Source organism: Solea solea, chromosome 4 (assembly GCF_958295425.1).
Source record: "Solea solea chromosome 4, fSolSol10.1, whole genome shotgun sequence".
Classification (NCBI taxonomy): domain Eukaryota; kingdom Metazoa; phylum Chordata; class Actinopteri; order Pleuronectiformes; family Soleidae; genus Solea; species Solea solea.
In genome coordinates, this window is record NC_081137.1 from 5,696,212 (window position 1) to 5,720,680 (window position 24,469).

Genomic DNA, 24,469 nt, shown 5'->3' on the forward strand with positions numbered 1-24,469 from the left:
GCGCACATTCAGAGGAGAACCCGGGACGAAGAAGAAGAAGAAGAAGAAGAAGAAGAAGAGAAAGGAGGACAATGTTGTTTTATATCGTCTTTTTAACGCCGCTTTTACAGGACGCCGCATAGATTCGCTGATAATCACCGGCAGAGTCGAATCTCTCGTCATCGCTGCTTCAGGGACACATTGTTACCGTTTTCTATCACGTCCACATTGTCTCTCTCCGTCTTTTGCTTTTGAATTATTATCACTCAGAATAATAAGACTGTGATCTCCTCGGACGCATTTCATATGCAGGTTGTTGTTTTTTTGCGCATTATGCCTTTGACTGAGTGTTAAACCCGCGGATGTGACGGAGTAATGTTGAATTTGGCCGCCGCATGAATTCTCCCACCGGATCCTCGTCAGTGAAAGCTGCTGTCCTCCTCCTCCTCCTGCTCAGACGGCCGATCCTCACAGAGGGCACTACCCTCCTCCTCCTCCTCCTCCCTGCCGCTAAAGACATTTTGATCGTCCTCCCCGGTTCCCCCCACCACCCGGACTCGAACATCATCACTCCGCCTGCCTCATCCTGCTCATCCTCCTCCACCACCACCACCGGAACATGTCGGGACAGTCTTTGACGGACCGGATCGCCGCCGCGCAGCACAGCATGACCGGGTCTGCCATCAGCAAAGCCGTGTGCAAGGCCACGACGCACGAAGTCAGCGGACCCAAGAAGAAGCACCTTGACTGTAGGTTAAACATACCATCATACACTACTCCTCGTATATATACATACGTATGTATATATATATATGCATATATATATATATATATATATATACGCCATACTGTAGGTCAGTGCATGCATCTACAGATACAGCATCACAAAGGGTTTTTTTTTTTTTTTTTTTTTTTACTACACGCACACACACACACACACACACACACACTGCACCTTATTCTGCTTCACCCTCCCCAGTTCATGTTTGCAGCCTCTTTCCATCAGGCACCGTCACATTCCCTTGGATTCAAATGGAATTTACGCAGCGCGAGCTTGTGTACTACGAATGTGAGCAAGTCACACGTTGTATAATGTAATGTCATGTAATGTAATGTAATGTGGGGGGGGGGGGGGGAAAGGATGGCGGGCGCAGGGGCGAACAGCCAGACACTATATGTGCATGTCATTCAGGGGAAATAGGCCACTCTGGTCCAGGCTAATCATATTGCAACCAGCCGCTTTACAGGGTAGGCCTATCCATTATTAACGCCACTATCATCATCAGCAGCAGCAGCAGCAGCAGCACTATTATCCTCTGGAGACACTTCACACAGATTGTGTAGCGTTTTGTGCGGCATCACTATCATTTTCCGCTCATTTACAGAATCTCACATTCAAGTTCACTGTCATGTCCTCTGCTGCATTATTGTCATTAATGAATGTGTCAGTGGCTGAAGGCTGCAGGGGGAGTCAGTCAGTCAGTGTGTGTGTGTGTGTGTGTGTGTGTGTGTGGTGTACATGTGTATTGTTCCTCTGTAGGACATTTTCTGCCATAAACACTGACCTTGTCAGGACCGGCAGTCCTCATGGAGACCAAAAACTGGTCCGAATGAGGCATTAACGCATCTCTGAGGGTTGAGGTTGAGTTTAGGGCTTCGGATTGGAATTAAGACCTGATTTGTGGTTAGGTTTTCTGGTTAATGTGAGGCTTTGTTTAGGCTGTCAAAATGAACCAAAGTCAATGCAGTGTTCTGAGAAGAAGAATAGGTGTGCATAGCCGTATGTGTGTATATATAATATATATATGTACAGTAGGTATGCCAGTGGGTGTCAAAATGAGGATTTTTGGTGTCACTTCATTTTCTTTCTTGCTTCACACTGTGTCTAATCACCTGCAGCAATTACTACACACACACACACAGTGAGACAGAGAAAAAGTCACAGATAATAGATAATAATTTATTTTTTTTAACCAGCGATTATAAGGTGATGTGGCTTTTCTGCCTCACTATAATTACTTGACATGATCGATAGAGAGCACGGGGAATCAATGGTGCTGCCAGTCAGGACTCCAGTCCAGACAGACATACACACACCCACACAGACAGACAGACAGACAGAAGTGCAAATAGCAAGATGGCTAATCAAGAGGAAATGTGGATAAATCAGTCAGAGAGAAACAACACGGCAGGTAGCCAAGCTGCCAGAGAGTCAGCCATCCAAGCCAGTCAGCCGGCAAGTTTGGCAGTGGATTAGTCACTCATGTCCACAGCAGAGGTGACACAGGGGGATTGTGGGTGCTCTCTCAAGATGTGCCACCGGGCGCCTCAACGCAATACATCTAAATCAGTGGCGGTGACACTAAAAACCTCACATACAAGTAGATCTGGGTCCTAAAAGGTCCAGAACCATTCTTTTTTTGAGGGAAAAATGGCTATTTAGTGAGTTGAAATGCAACATATCTGCGATTCCTATTGGTGACCACCATGGGTGGCTAATTCTTTACATTCTCAGTGTATTCCTGCCACTTTTAAGGCGCACTTTGGATCATTTCATCACAGGAAGAGTGTGGAAACTCCTGTCACATAAAACGGGAGGATTTCTTGGAGAACACACAACCAACCACTGACCCAATTTCTGCAGAAAACTGAGCCAATTCGCAGCTCCAAATAAAGTACTGCGCTGATGCCTATCAGATAAAGTGGATCAGGACACTGGCTCCATGCTGCGCATACTCCTGTGCTCACTCACGAGCAAAGCTGCAGTTTTATAAGAACGTTTAACCACTGCAGTTTTTAAATGGCAGAAGGTCGCCTACCTTTTATCAGCGCCTGTGAGTCAGAGTTTCTGAGAAACTAGTGAAAATACATATCGCAGTGGTGATACAACTGTTGTCAAGGGCAGTGATGTTTCTCTCGGAGTGATTTTTGTTTATTTTTTCATCAAGGTGGCATCTGTTGTTCGGATCCAACTCTTATTTGGATGATTTGTGGCGTAAAAACAACTCACACGCCAAAGCCGAAGCTGTTTAGACTTGGCTCAGCCTCGCCCTCCTGGAAGCATGAATTCAATTTTTTATTTGAATGAGTGTTTTGTTCTTGTGCGGTGCTAATGCAGCTGCTTTAATAGACACGGCTCCCACTGTAAAACTCTTTCTGTTTCTTATTGTTCCACGGCTGTCGCTCACTATGCACGACTGTTTTTAGAGGCTGCGTGTGAAGGTTCAGAGGAGGGCCGCAGCATGAAAGTTTGTTGGTAATCTGGAGGAGAGTGGAATTAAAGCCTCCTCTGTCTGCGATGACCTTGGTGAGGAGGTGAATAATGCAAAGAAAAGGAGATAATGAGCTCGACAGCCCTGAGGGTCTTCTGATGAGTCGGCTGCACAAGTCTGATCAGGTCAATGTCAGGTCTGAGAGGCCAGATACGTGTGTGTGACCCACACTCACACACACATACATGATGAGTATTCTGAGTAAATAACAAGCCACAGCAGTGATTACACTAGTGAACTCGATATGTGTGACAGAGTAAAGTAAAATCAGAACTTATACCTTCGCTCAACGTTCACTCACAACTACATGGAGTGGCTTTCTTTATGTTCAGAGAAATAAATGGTCAACATCAGATATCAGCAAGTAAATGTGGTTGAGGGCCAATTGAATATGAGGCCAATCTTCATCAGGCAAAGTGCCTTAAAACGCCTTCAGTCACAAACGAAAGCCCACGTTTTCTGCCTTAAACGTACAATTATGCGGACGTTGTCTTGTTACTGAGACAAACGCAGACAAATGCGCGTGGGATACGTCCTCGTACTGTTAATACACTTCAATTTTAAAGTACTGCTTCTTCTTTGAGCCTAACATATGCAAGTAGTAGTAGTTTCTCCCCAAACCTGGCTGTCCATGACAACAGCAGTGCTTTTAGTTTTATTTTTCCAACCAAACATTTAGTTTAGGTTCAGGTCGATTCTAGCAACACAATCTATTTGAATAACTTCATATTCTTTCAGAATAAAAGCTCTGAATTCAATATGAAATTTATAAGCAAATAACTTATAACAGATTTTTTAAATCATCTGCCCGGGCCAGATACTGATGCTGGCGGGCCAGTTTTGGCCCACAAGCCACCAATTGCTGACCACTTGTCTACACATAATATTTTCTAATCATGATGACCACTCATAGGGGTCTCAAACTGGAGGGCCACTGAGCATGTAGTCCAGTCAGGAGGGGATCGGTAAAGTGAAAAAAAAAAAAACCGATATCACTATATTCCATCATGACATCACAACAGCAATATTTGTCACAATATTTCAAAATAAGAGTGGTTATGGGGATTCGTATCTAAAATCGTAACATGAATCTTTGCATTAACAAAAACATACATAAATAGCATATTATAACTCAATACTAAGTGGTGGGCCAAATTAAATTACTTGGAGGGCCTCATGTGGCCCACGGGCCGCAAGTTTGAGACCTCTGATCTACTGTATGTCTCGCTCAGATACACATGTAGAGGAGTCTGGGTCGAACCCCAGCCTTCCAGTTGGAAGACGACCCCCTATTGATGCCAATTTTTTTTCATATATTTGACGAGTGCATTTTTATAAAATATAACTGTTTGATAATTAATAAAACAAAAAAATACCTAATATGGCAGCAACCAGTTACTGAACAACACTTTCTTTCCTCAATACATTTTGTGTCAGCACATCAGCACAATTATATACAACATATATATATATATATGTTAGATATATATATATATATATATGTATATATACATACATACAGTACTTTCAAGTACATAAAACGGGTCATCAGAAAAACTATATATATATGTATATATACATACATACAGTACTTTCAAGTACATAAAACGGGTCATCAGAAAAACTATATATATATATATATGTATATATACATACATACAGTACTTTCAAGTACATGAAACGGGTCATCAGAAAAACTAACATTTCCAATGAGAAAGGGACGTTTTCTCGTGACTTAGCAACATTTATGGCCATTTCATAGTCATTTGTAACAACTGTCTGATTAATAAATAATAACCATCCACTGAGATTATCACAATATAGCAAATATTGGCCCATTTAATCAGTCTACCTCGAGACCAAACACATGCCGCTAATTGGAGACTGCAATGCTTCTTTGTCTTCGTCTCACTGTGGATCGGTGATCTGTTCAGTGTGTATTTAGCTGCCTCTCGCCCACGGACCACTGGGATTGGCTCCAGCGCCACCAACACATCCTCAAAGCATAAGCAGTGTAGATAACAGGTGTATGGGCGGTGTGAGCAACATTTAATTAACACAATTACCCGTCTGACCGAGAACTGATAGAGTCCCCAAGACACGGGACGAGTGGCGTGGACGAGAGGACAAAGATAACTTACGAATAAATATAAATGCAACTGGAAACGTTTGCGGACGCTGTTATTTTGTCATTGTTTAAACTAATTTGTTTAAATGATGGCTGTGATGGATGCAGATTTGGCTCAGAATTTGATTTGGAGACAGAAAGACAATTAATTTCTTGGAGAGACGGATGCATTTCCACGTTGGCAGATTAGCCTGAACATGTACTGTATACTTGTACTGGTGCACGTATATATTAAAATTTACTAAATACTAAAAAGTAGGGATGGGAATCGGTATCAGTCAGTATTGGTATTGGTACGATACTGGTCAAAATCACTGGATTGGATAAAAGTGTAAAATCAGATACAATCCAAAAAATCCTTTATATATTGCACAGACTGTAAAAATGTAAATAAAAATCAGCAAAAAGCTTTTTAGCTGAGTCATGTTTGGGCTGTTTAACTCTTTAATTATGTCTTAATACAAATGTGTTGTTAACAGCTTAATAGTTGTTATCTGTATCGGACACAAAAAAGTGGTATCGTCCCATCCCTAATCAAAAGGCTACTATTTTGCATCATGGGTATGTATCTTATTCAGATTAAAGGCAGATTATTGCTATTTTGTGTGGTTTTATTATCCAAAAAGCAAGCAAACAAACAAATGAACAAAGGTCGGACAAAGGAACATTCTGATCCCTCACCAGTCATCCTACATGGCTAACTTACATGATGCACCCACACTGTACTTAAACCAAAACATACTCACTCACTCACTCACTCATCTTCTACCATTTTATCCTCCACATGAGGGTCACTGGTGCCAATCCCTGCTGACATAGGACGAAAGGCAGGGTCACATTTTGGACAGGTTGCCAGTCCACACAGAGACAAACAACTATCCACTCTCACTCTCACACCTGCAGTCAATTTAGAGTGTCCAATTTGCCTAATCCCCAAATCTGCATGTTCTTAGACTGTGGGAGGAAACCCACGCACACACGGGGAGGGCGTGCAAACTCAACAACAACTAAATACCAAAACAAAAACACATTTTGCTCCTACAAAATCACTCAGGGGCCATTATTTGTATTGCCACCATTTCTTCTTTGGATTATAAACTACATCCCTAGAAAATTGAATTCAATTCTGTCCTTTACTTTTTAAGAAATGCTGCTCACGACCAGATAAATGGGACAAATGTAACCTCTTTGGCAGACGTAATGAATGAATGAATGGCATTTTCTTACCACTTGAACGATACTCAAAAGGTTCTTGTTTTACACAATAACACAATAAAGCTTGAGAGGTTTCGGGCAAATAGTGGGATTTAAAAATCGCAGCCAGTTTTTCTATTCAGGTCAAAATGATAAAGAATGTCAAATGCAGCCGAGTCGTGGTTCTGGACCGCTTTACCTGCTCTGAGAGGTTTGATAAATACTGCCAACATTTCAATTACTTTAAAAATACACTCAACCTGTTATCGATCCGTCCTCAAGAGGCACAGTGGGAAGACAAGACGAATGCTTGTGCCACATTTTTCTTCAAATAGAATCAATGATAAATCAAACGCGGCGAGGGCAGTCAAAGTGAGCAGACCTGGGTTCTCATCGACATGTCTCCCCCCCCCCGACCCCCCCGCACTCCATAGTGCCATGACCTTGACAGACTTGTTGGTGACATGAACGGCCAGTGCTGAAAATTTACAACCCCGTTGCAAATGATCAGCATGGCACGCAGAGTAATGGGATTTCACTTTCACTCGGCAATATTCTGCACGGCTGAGATAGTGGAGAGTGGCAACAGAAGCCCGATTTATCAGCTGTGGAATAGTAATCAGTCCAAAAATGACCTTCTGCCCCGAAAACACAGTCTGCTGTTATTCAGCATATGATTACTTTGCTTGTGTGTCACGACTGTGACGGCAACATAGTGTACGTTTTGCAAAAGAAACAAAAATGTGCTGATAATAATCCACCTTGCTCGCTACACTTTTGGCCTTTCAGTCAAAAATAATCATATCCCGCACGTCGGTATAACGACCTAATCTTGCAATTCTTTCACTGTAGCTAAAGCCAAGGTTTCATTCTAAGATCTCATTTTAATGAGAAATATCTCACACATAAAACACCGGTCTTGTATTTCATCCTAACTGGCATTACAAATGTTTTGCAACTAATTTAGTGACACTTCACGTCACCACCTCAATCTTTGTCTTAATGTTTGCACGCTGATATCCTTCAGCTTTATAGAAACTGTGTTATTGACGTGCTCCGCAGCTGATCAATAATCCCAGCTGACTATCGTACAGTCAATACTTCATTATATACTCCTTTCAGAGAACAAATCCGAGCGGTTGAATTATCACCAGAGGAACACTGTTAGCCACAGCTTGGTGAATTTGACAGAGGGCTATTACTTAAGCCTGTGATCAAGCAGAAACATATTCACCTCGCAGTTACTTTACTAGAAGCACCGACAGTTGATGCCGTGAACGTTGTTTAATTACATTTCCAGCTGTTACCGTGCAACATTATCAATTGTTTTTGGTCCATTTCTGACACTAGATTACTATATACTACTATTTCTGACTCTCTCTCTCTCTCCTTTTCTCCCCCATTTTTCCTTTCACCCCCAACCGGTTGAGGCAGATGCCACACATCTTTGAGTCTGGTTCTGGCAGTTTTCCCTCCACTGACGCCTAGTGCTTGCTCATTGTGTTAACAGATGGGTTTCTCTTCTCTCTCTGTGATAGTGTAAGGCAGGGGTCTCAAACTATGCCACTAAATCCATGTTTCCATCACGGTACAGTTCAGTTTGGTGCAGTACGGCACGGTTTGGAGCAGTAAAGCCCTCGGTCAGGCTTGCGTTTCGACTGGCCGTGTGAGTAGGTACTGTACGTAGGGTGACATATCTCCACAACAGACAACAATGGCGACAGCTCATGTTTTTGTTTTTCCCTGCTCAGTTTGTGACTGTTTCTCTCAACAAGATGCCAAACTTTGTATGAGAATAGACTGCTGGTATTAAACAGCCAATCAGCTGACACCAATCTAGCTACACCAATACCATACTGTACCATTATTTTGGCACCCCAAGGGAAAGGGTACCAAAAAAATGGAAAACCCTCACCCATTTTGATACTATTCCTAATGGAAATGCCAAAAAACAGTGCCAGTGGAGCCACCGAGCATCTGGTCTCGTACATCTGCTGATTATTTACACAAACAGACAAACATAGCCAAATACACCGCCTCCTTGTTAGAGATAACAACAATAACAACAGGGTCTGAGACATATAGCATTTCTAGGCCAAATTGTATACATATATACAGTATATATATACATACATACATATATATCTATATATATGTATATACATATATATATATATATATATATATATATACACATATATGTATATATATATATATATATATAAATATAAAAGTATAAGTTTGTTTTGTTTGGCAGATTTTTCAGGATATAAAATCTAAAAGTTAAATATTACAACTAAAAGTAGCCTCCGGATTAAAAGGGATTATTCAACGAACTGCATTGCAAACTGTTATCTCAAAAAGAAAAGGAACAACAACAAAAACTGATATGACTGGAAATATGACTACACCAGTGTAAGGACAAGAAATGATAACAGAACTGAACAGAACAGCCTGGATACCCAATCCTACGCCCCTTAAGGTCTTATAATAGTAAGTTTACTGAAACAAATACAACTATTTGCCACAAAAATAGGTCAAAATATGCAAATGCATGTTCAAATGTAAATCTTACAGTATGTCTTTGTCATGACCTGAGGGCCAATTACCATCTAGTCTGGTCAAGCAGGGGCCAAAGAGGGAAAAAAGTGGAAAAAACAACTATTTAGTAGCCGGTGGGCAATATAAGATATTCATTATGATATTAGACAGAATTGCAAAGTAAACATGCTTGTTTTGATATAAAATGATTCACAATAAAAACATATTTATGATGCACAAAAACAGAGAATTAAATATATGACAAGGATAATTGTGATTAAAACAGCTTAAATATATGTAATTTCATGTTGAGTGTAATACATTTAATAAACCGAATGTCTTATTACTATTATAAAAATATTGCCGGCAAATACATTTAGTCTTATATTCTGTCTCTATTCCATCACCTCGCACAGTGGTGGGCGGGCCGCATGTATTTGATTGGAGGGCCACATGTGGCCCCCGGGCCACCAGTTTGACACATGTGATTTAAAGGATCGCTGAAAGTCTTAAAGAGTCATTTTCTCAAATGTTTGCACACAATTTAGTTGCAGTCCGGCACATTGTTGTTGAGATACTTTGGAACAAACATCAGCGTGATCATTGCAGCCATGTCACAAGCATGGCAAAAAAACGACCAAAAAAAAAAGGTTTCTGTGTGTTCTCTTTTGACAGGAAACATTAATTAGCTGGAATCAATATGGTCCCAGTAATTATTGAGCCGGGAAGGAAATTCACAAACAAACCATTAGTGATGTGTAAAGCATGACTGAGCGACACCATTTGTGATATTAATGCCCTGAGATTTAATTAGGAGGGACCTTAAATAACACAAATTCCTCTGGGAAAAATAAAAATAGAAATAAAAAGGGGTGATTCTAGCTTAGTAGCCGTTTAATTATGTACGGTCAAGCACAACAATGAAACGGTAAAAAAGACTCAAATATTGTACGTATATAGACCCAGGCCTGATGTTTACATCAGTGTTAAAACTCGCCTAGGACTATGATCAATACTTTTATTGTTATTGCCATCCGTGTCATTGTCTCCGAGGTTTTTTTCGTTTCACGCTTAATAAACAACGTGCAGTTCATAAACGGCATCGAGACATTCGCTGCGATGAACTGCAGCTGGTACGCCCGCGACATTCGTTTCACATTTCCGCGCGGCTGTGCATCAGTGAGAGCAGAAAACACGACACAGCTTTAAAGCAAACCCTGATTCAATAAAAAAAGAACAGGCCGAGGATGTTGAATGCATGTTTTCTGACATTTACTTCCTCGGTATTCTCCCTGCTTTTCATCGAATTGAAGGCTCTGGCCCACAATAGTGGTCAGACAGACTGGGAACATCGAGGATGATGATGATCAGTGGGTCTGGTAATGTGTAAGACATCAGAAAGTTACTCAGGAATCGAGGTTATGAATGACATTAAAAGGGAATTTTGTAATTAATGCGGCGTGTGATCGCGCTGAAAAGACGGCGTTCTAGTGACGATACGTGCAGCAGAGTTCTGGACGAGTTGTATGGATTTGCAGAGTAAGCAGTATGGAATATAATACTGCATGCTTATTGTGCCATTTAAAGCCACTTGGTTCCTCAGGAAATCTCTGAGATTAAACAGATGCCAAACATACTTCACATTTTGATCTTAAGCCAAACTCCTTCAGGAATTTAGGGCATTGTTTAAGAGTCTGTCCCAGTTTCACATTTACCGCTGAATTCTGAATCTTCCATCACCTGTATTTAACTATATATAGAGGGGTATTTTTGACAAAAAATATCACCATGGAGATTTCGTTGCCTTTGAAAGTAATTATCCTGTTTCTCATTTAACGAACACACACACACACACACTGGCTGCCATTTTCAAACCTTTGAATCCAACACACGGCACATTATAGAGCGGTTTTCCTTTTGAAATGTGTTCCACATTCGCTTTCAACAGGCAATTTACGCTCTAAATGTGAATCTCAGAGGGCAAACTTTGGGGTCAAGTCAGTTTTAGTCCATTACCGCTCACAAAGATGCTCTGGATGAAAATTCAGACTCATTATTCACGATCAGCCTATTCATTTTCGTTTATAAATTATGCATCTTTTGAGTTGATTGTGCCGGAACAGAATTGACCTTGTAATGCAACTTTCCATCTTGTGAGTTGGTATTTTGTTGACATGTTGGTGGAGTAGGTAGGAAGCGCTGTTGAATCACAGCCAGGAAATGGATTTCTTTTTTTTCTTTTTTTTTGATACAGTAGCCTTGGTTCTGATTCATCTCTCCATACACTCCATGCCATTAAATGATCATTTGTCCATTGATTTGTGTGCTAATATTGAGTGAGTCAAAATTAATGTAGCAGTCAATACGTCCCCATTCAATGAGTCATAATTAACTCAACCCACAAGCTCTTTAAGGTTATAAATGAAAATTCTGGCCGGTGCTTTTATTCACAGAGACTCAGGCAGCAGGATTTTAAGGACACTGCAGTAAAACCTATTATTGATAACCTGCTTGTGCAGTTTTGTTCACGTCTTTTGTTTTTTTTCTCCCCCTTCTGTCCTTCAGACCTGATCCACTGCACCAATGAGATGAACGTCAGCATCCCCCACCTGGCAGACACACTGCTGGAGCGCACAGCCAGCAACAGCTGGATAGTGGTTTTCAAGGCGCTCATCACCACACACCACCTCATGATGTACGGCAACGAGGTGAGCCAATCACACCCGCGCGTGGAAGCCCAGGGAGCGAGAACGTTCCCGCGGTTTTCTCACAATCACCAAACATTGTGCGCCATTTGGGCACTGTAGTCTGTTTTTTTTTGTTTTTTTTACGAGACCAGCGCAACAACAAAAACAAGCTCTTTAAAACAATTTGTAGGGGGTTTATGAGGTTATAAAATTGATTACCGCAATAACAACGGGAGAAATTGTTTTTAAACGCATTTTCACTCAGGCTTTTCATTCCAATAAGACACAAATATGTCTTGGAGTCATTAAGGCATTGCCCCGGCTGACATCATTTTTCTGGGTTGCAGTTGAACGAAGTAAAATGTGACATTTACAAATTTTATTGCATATTTATAATGCAACAAATACCTTACCTATGGTGAATAGGAATAGGCTTTCTAATTATTTATCATTGCAGATATGCTAATGAAAGTCATTTAAAGATGCATTTTGTTTACATTTAATCAGTCAGAAATTTCCACTCCTTTTAGTGGGAGTTTTTAACATTATATATTTTATAAACAAAATAATAATAATAAACAGACTGATCAATACACTTAAAATGGGGCCAGTGCTCTCTGTTGCAGCTACACACAAATATGACAGTGAAAGATCGATGTGGGCATTTGAGTCACTTCAGTCATTGATCTCCCCAGAGTCTGACATTTCTTTCACCAGGTTGTGGTCATTTCTCCCCAGTTCTCGCTGGGAGTTCCTTTGAAGCCTTATCTTTCACTTGTCCAACAAGCACCGAAGAGCTACCTCGCTGACATTCAGTGGCCAGTGCGTCAGATCGCCGCACTCCCCCGAGCGTGCGACAAGAGCGACAACCAGAGCAGCAACGATTGGCGCCACAAGACTAGAAATAGACGCTGTTATGGCGATTATGGTGGTCATGACGACCCAGTCAAAGTATCCGAAATAAATGCACTAGAAGGAGAGAGGTATTATTTTTTAGATTTTTTTGAGATAAGTGAGACTTATTTCTACCTGTTAAAAAAAAAAAGAAGTAAAATTAGGGACATTAAGAGAAGTAGCTGTGATGACTCAGCGGCTTAAACTGCCAGAATCAGGCCCGACAAGCTAAAGAGTAATGATCGCCTGAGGTCATGGTGTGCAGTACCTATTAAGTGCCTATTTTGTGGTTATTTTTTTCTATAGTAAGTAAGTAAACTTATGGATTCACTGAACCTCCACAAAATGAGCGGAATACCTTGGGCCATTCTTATCCAAACGTCAACGTCAGCCCTGCACCCACTGGTGCCCTTCGTGGGTCACCTGCCAAGTTTGAAGCCCGTCAAGCGAACCGTTGTAATTAACAGTCAGACAGACGCTCTTCGCATTTAAAGATGGATCCGAACAAAGGATTTAGAACCCAGACATGGCAAGATTACACATTTGAAGTGAATGACGGAGGCAGCGGTGGATAAATAACTCCCCACGAGCTGAGAAAAGAAAGGGATGGTTGACCTGTTGCAACGCAGCATCCAAACAAACTCCTGAGAAACGGGGTTTGTGGATTCACGGAAGGATTTTCGCTGTGCGACTGCTGCATTTTCAGGACAAAGCTTTTCAGTTACTCTCTTCTTCTGGTTGTGATGAGGCCGTGTTATATGCCTGGGTGTCCTCTGCCGTGTCAGGCCCAGTTTTCTAGGATGTCAAAGTGTCCGTTTCATTGCTTTAACGTCCAGAAATCTCAATCTCTGCGAACACTCTGTGAAGCTGCCGCGCCACAAATGAACTCCTCAGTCTGCCTGGCACACGTTGTGTGTTTGAGTGGATATTACCTTGATATTGTCAGGGAGCAGATAACAGATAAATCACTGACTCTGTCCTCTGTTTGCTTCTTTTTCCATCAGAGATTGATGCAGTACCTTGCCTCCAGAAACACACTCTTCAACCTCAACAACTTTCTCGATAAGGCTGCACTACAAGGTGATTTAATGCCATTTGGCTGTTTGTAAACTCAGCAGTGCTGTACGTCTAACAGAACGACTTTTTTGTCCCACTCCCCCCGGCTCTCGAACACTATCAATGCGCTTGTTTCGAAGGAGAGTGACAGTCGCAGATTACAAAACCTAAAGATGCATGTTTTTCTTTGTTTACAAGAAGCTGCAGAAACTTAGAAAAGGTGGAAAGAAAACACATTTCGGGGACGTAATTAAAATTGTGTATTTTTTTTGTCACGCAAAAAAAGAATGATCGGTTTCTTAATCCTACTTGAAAACTGAGTTAAAGTGATCGCCCCCTCTCTGCCACCCTAGGCTACAACATGTCAACTTTCATCAGACGCTACAGTCGCTACCTGAATGAAAAAGCCATGTCTTACAGACTAGCGGCGGTGGACTTCACCAAGATGAAGAGGGGGTAACAAACACAGACACATGCACACCACCACACGTACACATACGTAGACACACACAGGTGTTAGTTATTGTTAAATAAGTACTTTTTTACCAACTGAGATGCTAATAAGAGCTAACACCAATCCATAACATGGATCCAGTGGTGAAAAAATTGCATATACTACCCATAAGTATGTTTGTAAACGTGTATAATGGAGTGCGTAGCTCTAATTTGGCAGTGAAAGCTTACTAAGTGAACAAAGAAGAGAGGCTGCGCCTTGACTTTTAAGAGATGATTCATCTTTTTAAGAGAAAAACAGAGAAATTAGTTACCTACCAAAATTACACTGTCTTGTTTTGAAACACATCTCTATTTCTGTATAATTCCTTCATGGTTTTGGGTTTTAAAGGCTCATTGTTTGTTGCGTTTGTTTTGGTGCACCTGTGTCCCTGTTGTTTTCCAGAGCCGACGGCGTGATGCGCACCATGAACACAGAGAAGCTGATTAAGACTCTGCCCGTCATTCAGAACCAGCTGGACGCGCTGCTGGATTTCCAGGTAAACGTGTGACTCAAATACATCAAATCTGCATCCGCGGTTGAAAATAAGTCCGTCTGATCTTCCCTTTGTCTCCTCTCCAGCCAAACTCCAACGAACTGACCAACGGTGTCATCAACACGGCGTTCATGTTGCTCTTTAAAGACTCCATACGGTTGTTCGCCGCTTATAACGAAGGGGTCATCAACATGCTGGGTAAACCATACACAACTCGAGACTGCACTGTATTTATGGAGCGGGCTGATGTGGAGTTCGCAAGACTGTGACTCAACTCAATCCGTCTTTAGGGGGAAATCAATATTTGCTTCTACTGTCTCTCAAAGTTCAATTAAAGACTGTAAAGATCTTCTTTTCTCCCATTAATTATCAGGAGGAGGACCAGGCGGTCAGAGTCTTTGCTGTGAAGCTCATTAAATGATTCATTACTTAAATTGACCCCTAATAAATCAAGAGTCTACGTCGAAATGTATTGCATGACCAAATGGCCAGGAAACATGGGGACAAAGCAAGTCCTCAAGTTGATGTTTGCAGCAGTTTGTGTCTAATTTGGTCACAAGTCACAAAATGACATTTTTAATGGAATGATGGAGACAGCGGTCGGTCAACAACTCCTGTTTGCCACGGTGTAAAATAGAGGATTTTCTCTATGGAATTTGGTGTGTGAGAGTCGATATAGTGACACAAACTTCCATTTGGAGCAATTCCTCACGATTTACTGTCAAAATATCAAGTATTCTTCAGTCCCACTCTTGCAATAGAGTATAAAGATATGAATTATTGTTACTGAAAGCATTAACAGTCAAATATAAACCCCAGGTCTGAAATATCGTATAACATGTATCCTAATGACTCTTTGCTTAGTCCCACCCCCAAATAAGTTGGCGCTGGAGAAAAGTTTGGGGATTTTTGGGAAAACAACAAAGCCGCCTCGGGAGCAGGAATAAATTTGTACGGTATGCATTGATGTCGATGGGACTCGGCAACAAAATCATGTTATAAACTAAAGATGGAAGCTTAAGGCGACAGATCACATCGTAAAAGCGAAGCACCGCACCACCGCCCGGCGATTAAAACAGGAGGATAATGACACCCTCTGTTCCCTATTACAATCTTGAAAAAGCATAAAGACTTTTCCAGGGTTTGACTTTGGTTTTTGGGAGACACGCGGACTCTCTGGGAAACGGGTGTCGCTGACAAACTAATAGTCCCCAACAAAAGCCTTGAAAATGTAGAAAACGTTCCACTTTTGCTTCGGAATCCGCCATGAAAGTGTTCCTGGAGCAGGTCTTAGCAAAGGGTCAACTGCGCTTGTTTCAAATTGCTATTTTTATTTGAAAGTGATGAACTGTTGGACTGCCCTTGTGCTAATGATAGTTTTCTGACACGCAGAGAAATACTTTGACATGAAGAAGAACCAGTGCAAAGAAGCGTTGGAGATCTACAAGACGTTCCTCAACAGGATGACCAAACTGTCCGAGTTCCTCAAAGTGGCAGAGGTAAAGTCTCTTCGTCGGACTGGTCCTCCTCTTCCTCTGAGGAGGACGACACGCGACACTCGAGTGGGAGAGGGCGGAAAAAAATATCTGTCCGGAGCAAAACTCAACGGCCTCCTCTCCTCTAACGTTCTCATAAAAACACAGTAGCTCATTTTCTACTTCCGACCTGTAGCGATCAATCACTTCCACTTGAACCGGTTGAGATTTGCTCCAGACGTCTGTGACCCTTGGGATCTGATTTACCGTCGACATTTAACAACCTGGATTTGAGCGTAAATCAGCTTCCATGGGCTTCCTCTTCTTCCCTAACCTTCCAAATCTATTTCTTATTTCTTTCTTCTTCTTTTTTTTTTTGCATCTATATTTTCTCCTGTTCCTGTCCTTCTCTTGCGCTGTCGTGGGGGAAGGTGTTATCTCCAAGACAGTGATTAATGGCTGAGTTTTCAGAGAGCCACACATGTGTAGAGCTTCCAGCTGAGGGACCCCTCGCGTGCTGCCTGTTTACATGCCTGCACTGCATGCCCAAGCAAGCTCTCTCTATCTCTATCTCTGTCCCCTCTTCTTCTTATTTTATCTCCTCCCTTTCCTTTTCCAAATAATAAACATACTGTACACTTTTCTTTACCGTGGCTGTTATTCACAGTTGCAGTCCTTGCTGTAGGCTTCACAGTTTTATCCACTGCGTATAGCATTATCCCGTGCGCCATCTTCAAAAAGGCTGTCACACTGCTTGGTTTCGTTCCCATTTGGAATAAGGTTTGGGGTGCAGCCGCTTGATCCAAAGAGAAAAACAAAAAAAACCAAAAAAAAAACAAACAACAACAACAACAACAGACTAACGTTGACTTTAAGGACCCATTCATTTTACCTGTCTAACAAAATGTGTGTTTGTCTGTTTGTGTGTCATCTGTTGTCCCTTCCTTTTTCCTTCTGTTCAAAGTCAACATTAGTTGAGTGTCTCCCTTTTTTTGGATGTTTCTGACCTCACACAGTCACGTGACCTGTTGTCTGCCCTCTCTGCCCTGCCTGTTGAATCAGTCGGTGTGCTCTGCATTCATTTCCAGATCTAAGTGTGTGCGCGTGTTTATATTTGTGTGTGTGTGTGTGCGTGCGTGTACTGTATCTATCGGTGTTTGTATGCGTGTGCATGTGCCCTCCTCCCCTTCCTCCTCTGTTGTCTTTTATTTGTTTTCCTTTCCAGCCACTGCATGAAGTAATGAATGCTTGGGTTTGATTCTTCTTTCTCCCTCCTCCTCCTCCTCCTCTTCCTCTTTCACATGCCTCTTCCCTTTTTTTACTCTGTGATCTGTTGGGAATTTTTTTTGTTCGTTTGTTTGTTTTACTCCTCATTTTTGTTATTACATTGGGTTTATTTTCATTTTGCCTCCCCTCCTCCCTTCCCCACCCCCCTTCCTCCTCCTCCTCCTCCTCCTCCTCCTTTTTTGTGACACAGCGAGTTGGGATAGATCAGGGCGACAGCCCCGATCTCACACAGGTCAGTCTACATCTCATCTCAATCAGTCAATCAACCAGTCAGTCCACCAGTATTTAAACTCCGTCCAGTCAATCCCATAATGCTTCATTCTAAATGCTCCCGTTCCCTACTCACCCTACAGACCTGCCCACACTGCAGCTGCCCCGTCCTCCTCCTCTCTTCCTCACTCTCCTTAACTCCTCTGCTTTTTGTCTCCTTCTCTGCCTCAGCAGTCTAGAATAGAGAGAGAGAAAACTATAAATGAAGACCAGCAAAAGCATTTTGTTTTTCACAATTTCTAAGAACTAGTGCAGAAATTCCATTGTTTTCATTCTGAATCTTTGCAAGAACAAATTTGAGGTAAGATTTTAAGCATTTATGCAGCTGACTTACGTCCCCCGCCCCCCTCCCCGCCCCCCAGCCTCTTGTTTTTTCTATTTTAGATACCCATGACTGAGGCTTCATATCTGCCTGGATATTATTTTCTTTCCAGCAGTCTGTCTGGCCTTTTCCCAATGTAAACATCGAGGCTTGTGCGTCTCGACTCAAAAGGCTTATCACGCAAATAAGTCAGCACAGCTTCAGGAAATACAGCGCACATGAGCGGCGTTCAAATCATCTTCCTGAAGAGATTAAATCCCTTTGCATTAGCTGTGGGGAGAGCAGCGAATGGTTTTTATAAAATAGGTCTCTGCAAATATGACTTGGATAGGTGCACATAATGCCATCATAAGTACTGCAATATCATGCTCTTATCCTTTTTGTTCCCCGTGGACACACAATCGGACGTTTACAATATCAAACAATTTAGAACCAAAGAAAAATTGAGAGGGGTCGATCTGTTGAAATTCGCTTCGTGTTTGTAGTGCTTATGAAGACCTTATATGCCCTTATTCAACAACATAGTGAGCCGTGCCTTTACTGAGCCCTAGATACTGTATGTGTCTGTTTTACTTTCAAACCTTTAGCATATTCTAGATTTCTCTGAAGAAGGATATCCAGAATTTCGCATTTTACTCTCGTTTTCCCCCTTAAAATAAGTATATGAGAAATCTTTTCTTTGCTTGTCGTGTTTGCCTTGTGTTCTCCGGGTGCTGAAATGTGAGACTCTGGGCGAAAACCGTGGTATCACATGTTGTCAAAATGAAACCATCCATTCTTTTCTCTTCTTTTTTTCCAATAAAACAAGTGCTGGCCAGCTGCTCAATGTGTATACCTGGTTTCTCACCAGATGTTTACATTTCACCGAGTTAACGTCCTTGGCTTCCAGAGGGAACAAAATATGGTTGTCAGCTTTTTGAGTTGCAGCTTAATCTGAACCGAATTGAAAAAAAGACTTTCTGATTCATCCTAAAGTGGAATCCATGGGTTAACTCCTAAAATTTTGGATTGTGATTTTCTCTACGTGTTTGTGTGTGTGTGTGTGTGTGTTATGAGAGTGTCTGTGCACTGCTGGTGTCTGCATGGGCCTGTTAGATGGTACAGAGATGTGTTTGTTGTGTTCCTCCTCTTGAGCCCCGCAGCAACTCGGCTCTAATCTGTTCCGACCTGTCAGTCCTGCTGTGGACTCGCTTGCATGCTCCGAGGCTGATGTGTGCATGCTGGTCAACCAAACCTGATGAAACCAAACGCAAATACAGTCCGGAGAGCTGACGTAGAGTAGCTAACGAATCGAAGTGGTGATGTCTTGATTTTTATGCTGCTGCTTTGTGTGTTTGCGCGTTTTCTTCAGTGTGTGGGATAAAAATGAGGAGGTGACGAGAGCGGAGTGAGAGAAAGAAAATGAGTCCCGCTTTGTCAGCTTGGCTGTGGTTGTAATATTGCCCCCCCACCTTCCCACCCCCCTTTACCCCCCCACCCCTGCCCCCTCTCAGGCTCCTAGCTCTCTCCTGGAGGCTCTGGAGCAGCATCTAGCCTCTCTGGAGGGAAGGAAGCTCAAGGACATCTCCACAGCCAGCAGGTAGGATCAACTCACACGGATGCTGCTCAGATTTACTATAAAGTGGCTGCGATGACAAATCACCGCAACCTGATTCACCAAGTGTAAATCTGCACACGTTTCTGACTATTTTCACTGCCATTTCTGCCATATTTTGACTAGATATGTAAAATGTCTGCATTACAATATCTAAAAATGATGAGAATATAGTGTCATTTATTTTGTTAAGTTTTTTTGGTTAACATTTGTGGATCTGAGCCAAATGTAACGGCCACGGCGGGGTGTACATAAATTCACTTCGGTGGTGACTTTAATGGTTTTTCGTGAGCTTTAGTTAATTTCCCTCTACGGCAGTAATAAAGTTTAAACATGTTCATTATTTTTTGATTAATCCGTTTTGTCACAGTGAGCATTACAGCCTTAAAAAGTGTGACTCAATGGCAAACTCAACGCAGCTGAGACCGTGCAGAAATGAAGTGTTTGTGTGTCTGTTTGCGTGTATTATGTGTGCGTGTGTGTCTCTTAAGATCCAGCACCTTGTCCAGTACAGTGTCCTCTCTCTCCAGCACTGGCATCTCACTCAGTCGCATGGATGACAAGACAGAGGACAACAGGCTGCAGCAACACAAGGCGAGACATGAGAGAATATGAATATATGACCCATGGGTGTGTGGGGGGGAGGGGCGAGCGGACGAGAACAACCTGCCATTGCAGAAACTGATCCAACGACTAGATAATTATTGCTTACAGCGAAAAAACTTGAATGGCTACAGTACAGTACAGTACTTCGTATGTCCTTATTTGTTTTTCCAGGAGAGCTTATTCTTCTAGAAACTAAATCTTTCTTCACTTTTGATGCTCTCCGCGCAGGACGACGGTCACAAAGTGATCGACATTCAGACGCCCACTGTGTCCCCCAGCGCCCAGTCAGTGGGCAGTGCCAACAGCAGTGGAGGAACCACAGATCTCTTCTCTAACTCGCCCATTGTACCCATCCATAACCAGTGAGTGTGTGATCCCACACAGTGCAAACATGCTGGGAAAGACTCCCGAGTGAAGAGTTTGTTTATACACTGTTGTATTTGTTGTATTTTTCTTAAATTGAATTAAAATAAAATGTGCTCTGTCCTCTTCCGTCCTGCAGTGTGCCAAACCTGACCAGTGAGCTGTTCACCCTGCAGCCAAACTTCACCCCCATTCAGACCACACACACTGTGCCCAACAATAACAATGCCTGGGGAGGTAGGACCGCACGCACACACACACACATGCACAGCTTAGAGCTGGATAAGCTCTGACACTGATGCCCAAGCTCTTGACTCATTTCACTTCTTTTCTCCTTTCTCCATTTCCATGGTAACCCTCTCATGTCAGGTGACCTGCTGAAGCCAGCTCCGCACACTCAAATCCACAGCCCAGGAGGCCCGTTGCACTCTGGGAAAATGCTGCCCAATGATTTGGATTCTTCATTAGCCAACCTTGTTGGGAGTGAGTCCAGAGTCTCTCTTTAAATAGCTCATCGTTTAATCCCGTTATTCTTCTCTCTCTCTCTCTCTTTTTCCTTGTCTCTGATGTCTCTGCTTTTTTTTGGTTTCTTCTCCCAGATTTGCAGTTTGGAGGGACACCAGCCAAAAAGTAAGCGGGGTTATACATCTCTTGTCCATTCAGTTTGGTCACGGCTTGATCTTGTGTACAAGGCATAATTTATTTTAGTTTTACACCACCCATTTACCCATTTATGTGTGTTTTATATTATATAATAGTGGGAGTTAGTTTGAATTGATGCCGTATTTGAAGATGTATCTGAATAAGGAACAGTGTGCGCAAAAACTGCTTTATGGAAACTCGACCCATGTGTGTCCGTGTGAACCAGGCCGGAGCTCCAGTGGAGTCAGCTGGTGGAGAAGAAGCCAACAGGAGGAAGTGGCTGGCAGTCAAAGACCATGTGCACCAGCACCAACTGGACTCACACCACCCATCCCATGGCACCTGCACCCATGCCCGTCCCTCAGATGGTAACTCAAACACTGTTATCAGTGAGTTTAGACTATAAGTCATTTGTTGAGCTGTAAAAATCCCAATTTTACCCAAAAGCTGCAGCATTTAAAGTCCACACTCCATATAAACGACAACTCTTACACTGTCAATTGGGAATTATTATTTTTCATAGTGGATTCACCTGACAGATATATCTATAAGATATTTTATGCATGGATCAATCAGAAGACAGTGGAAAAACACCATCTACAGTTTGCTTGTTTGGCCGGATCAATAGTTAAAAACCCACCGACGTTCAGTTTATGGTTAGACATCAATACACAGTTAAACGAGCCAGAGGTTGCTCGAGTGTCCTGGTGGAGGAGCAGCATCACCGTGCCCTGCTGAATCGTTAAAAAGTTAAATAAAACAAAGCAGAAAAGTAGAAAAGACTGAAGAAAGATGACGTTAGAAAATGTTGTTTGAAAGACGATTCGAACGACTAACTATCAAAATGGCAAGTAATTATATTTCTGCCAATCAATCAATTTAATAAACAAATTACTATTGTTAATCTAAGAAAATGAAACTGTATAAATTAAAAAGAAGAATGATTTAAACGAGGATCACATAACATTCAGTTGTCTGCATTACACGCTTCAACTGTGTCTTTCCATAAATGAAGTTATATTTGGTTCAATCCATCATTTTATACGTGACGTCTGCTTCTTTAAATGATCGATATCATCTCGTTGTGGACTGAAATTGATCAAATCTCCCTCGTGCGCCTCGCCGCCCGTTCTGCTCCAATCTTAATTATCTGCACGTCTGTTCCGTTCAATCCGGCTTCATCTTTTAATTTTCCACTGATTGACCTCTCAACTCAAACCGGCCATTTATTGAACAAATGGTTCGGAAAGCGGGTGGCATGACTGGAATAGGAATGACTGTCGTGACTGGGACACAGGGGAGAGTTAAAGGTCTGCTTTGTCGAAGATCTATGGGCAATAAGACTTTTATTCTTGGATGCACGCCTGCTTTAAAACCTTTTTCCTCCTCTGTATCTTTCCACAGAATGGGATGATCTATACTGGCTATGTAAGTATACAGTATGCTTTCATAATCGTCGCTTTAAAGGTTCAGTGTGTAAGAACTGGTGAGACGACAGACTGGACCTCCACTCACGCTAACTAGACTAGAAAGGATAGTTTTTCTTTTAAAACGATTATACTAGGGCTGCAATTAGCAATTATTTTCATAATCAATTCATCTGTTGATTATTTCCTCCATTAATCGAGTACTTGTTTGTTTGTAAAATGTCAGAAAACTTCGAATGATGATGTTCCCGTATGTCTTGTTTTGTCCACAAACCAAAAATGATTCAGTTCTCATGATTTCCTTGTTTGTCGGAGCAAAGAAACCAGAAAATATTCACATTTGAGAAGCTGAAGAAATCAGAGAAACTTGAAAAAAACACTAAAAGCAAGAAATTGATTATTAAAATAGTCTTTATCAAATAGATGAATAGAATAATTGTTGCAGCCCTAGATTATACACTTACGCAAATGCTACACGCTGAACATTCAAACATGTATTTGAACATTACACCAAGTTTCGCTGTAAAATACTCGACGTACTGCTAGATGTAAACAAATGCATTTCTCTTTTACTTTGGGGGCATCTCTGATATGCTGTAATAGACATGAGGCTGACAATCTCCGGGTTTTATTTTCCTAATTTTCTCAGATTGTATCGGGTAGAAAGAGATCTGTTGTGTTTTTCCGTGCAGGCTCCAGCACCAGTGGCTTTTCCTATGACAACACCCCAAGTGCCTGTGTATGGAATGGTAAGGAACGGCCTCCTCTAGTTCAATCTCAGTCGCACAGTCGCAAATCCTCTAATAACATGCCGCCAACACTGTCTGGTTTTCATCTAAATACACATTATCCTCTCTGTCTCGCCAGCTCCCTCCTCAGATGAGTCATCAGATAGGGGGCGTTCCCATGATGGCTCCACAGCCTGTCATGTACAACCAGCCTGTCCTGAGACCTACCAATCCCTTTGGACCCATCCCAGGGACACAGGTAACACACGTACCATATATTAGATTGTAAGCTTTACTTTTACACAAATATTAGAATTTTTTTGGGGGGGGAATTATGAGCTAATTAAACTTAATATTGGGTTAATTACTGCTTTTTAAGTATGCAGCTCAAAGGAGCAGCAAACGATTTTGAGAAAATGTGCTCCCTTGCAGAGCCAGAATGGGTCACACTACCCACAATCCTTAAGCACGTATATGAAAGACATCTCTGATTATGATTAGAAAAGCCAAAGTGTGATCAAAACTTTCAGTGTTACGTCGCAGTTCCCTCACTCGGAATAATTATGTACACATTCTTGTACATTTTGCAATAATACTTTACAAATCAATTGTTTTATGGTCACAATTCATGTCGTAGCTGGTCGGACTTAAAAAGGCCAAGAGATGGGACGAATGGGAAATCTGTGTGACTTTATAGACATAAATACGAAGTGGAAGCAATATCACACTGTTTGTGTCCATTTTGTATTTTACTGCCCACTAGTGGCAACAGCAGCCTGTTGTCTCTGGTTAGGGCTCTGGCACTCTGCTTCCTTGAGAGTAAGAAAGTCAGTGCCGTAGCTTTAGTGCCAAGAGTTAGGTAGAAAGATCGATACCACTCTCGTTCCTGTCTGCTGAGACATCATAACATCTTCTTCTTTTTTTTTTTTTGTCCAACAAAGTGGATGTAAAATGTTAATCAGCGGGTTTAAGATGCGGCGCGCAAGTCGACTTTGTTGCCTTCGGGCTGTTTCCA

At 41.9% G+C, this 24,469-nt stretch overlaps 1 protein-coding gene across 4 annotated transcripts in view; it reads left to right on the plus strand.

Moving 5' to 3' along the window:
* The first annotated feature begins 421 nt into the window (after positions 1–421).
* Positions 422–24,469, plus strand: part of LOC131458139 (phosphatidylinositol-binding clathrin assembly protein-like) — a 30,051-nt gene continuing 6,003 nt past the window's right edge. Inside the window, exons 1-18 of one of the 4 annotated variants that reach the window (XM_058626905.1) lie at positions 422–728; positions 11,680–11,822; positions 13,700–13,775; positions 14,105–14,207; positions 14,650–14,743; positions 14,827–14,938; positions 16,133–16,239; positions 17,693–17,734; positions 19,588–19,673; positions 20,180–20,282; positions 20,523–20,656; positions 20,797–20,894; positions 21,027–21,140; positions 21,257–21,287; positions 21,526–21,667; positions 22,704–22,727; positions 23,419–23,475; positions 23,594–23,713. In XM_058626905.1, the coding sequence (XP_058482888.1) occupies positions 599–728; positions 11,680–11,822; positions 13,700–13,775; positions 14,105–14,207; positions 14,650–14,743; positions 14,827–14,938; positions 16,133–16,239; positions 17,693–17,734; positions 19,588–19,673; positions 20,180–20,282; positions 20,523–20,656; positions 20,797–20,894; positions 21,027–21,140; positions 21,257–21,287; positions 21,526–21,667; positions 22,704–22,727; positions 23,419–23,475; positions 23,594–23,713 (1,716 nt within the window). In that variant the 5' untranslated portion in view covers positions 422–598. The remainder of the gene's footprint in view (positions 729–11,679; positions 11,823–13,699; positions 13,776–14,104; positions 14,208–14,649; positions 14,744–14,826; positions 14,939–16,132; positions 16,240–17,692; positions 17,735–19,587; positions 19,674–20,179; positions 20,283–20,522; positions 20,657–20,796; positions 20,895–21,026; positions 21,141–21,256; positions 21,288–21,525; positions 21,668–22,703; positions 22,728–23,418; positions 23,476–23,593; positions 23,714–24,469) is intronic. The other 3 variants (XM_058626906.1, XM_058626907.1, XM_058626908.1) reach the window with 3 other exon arrangements.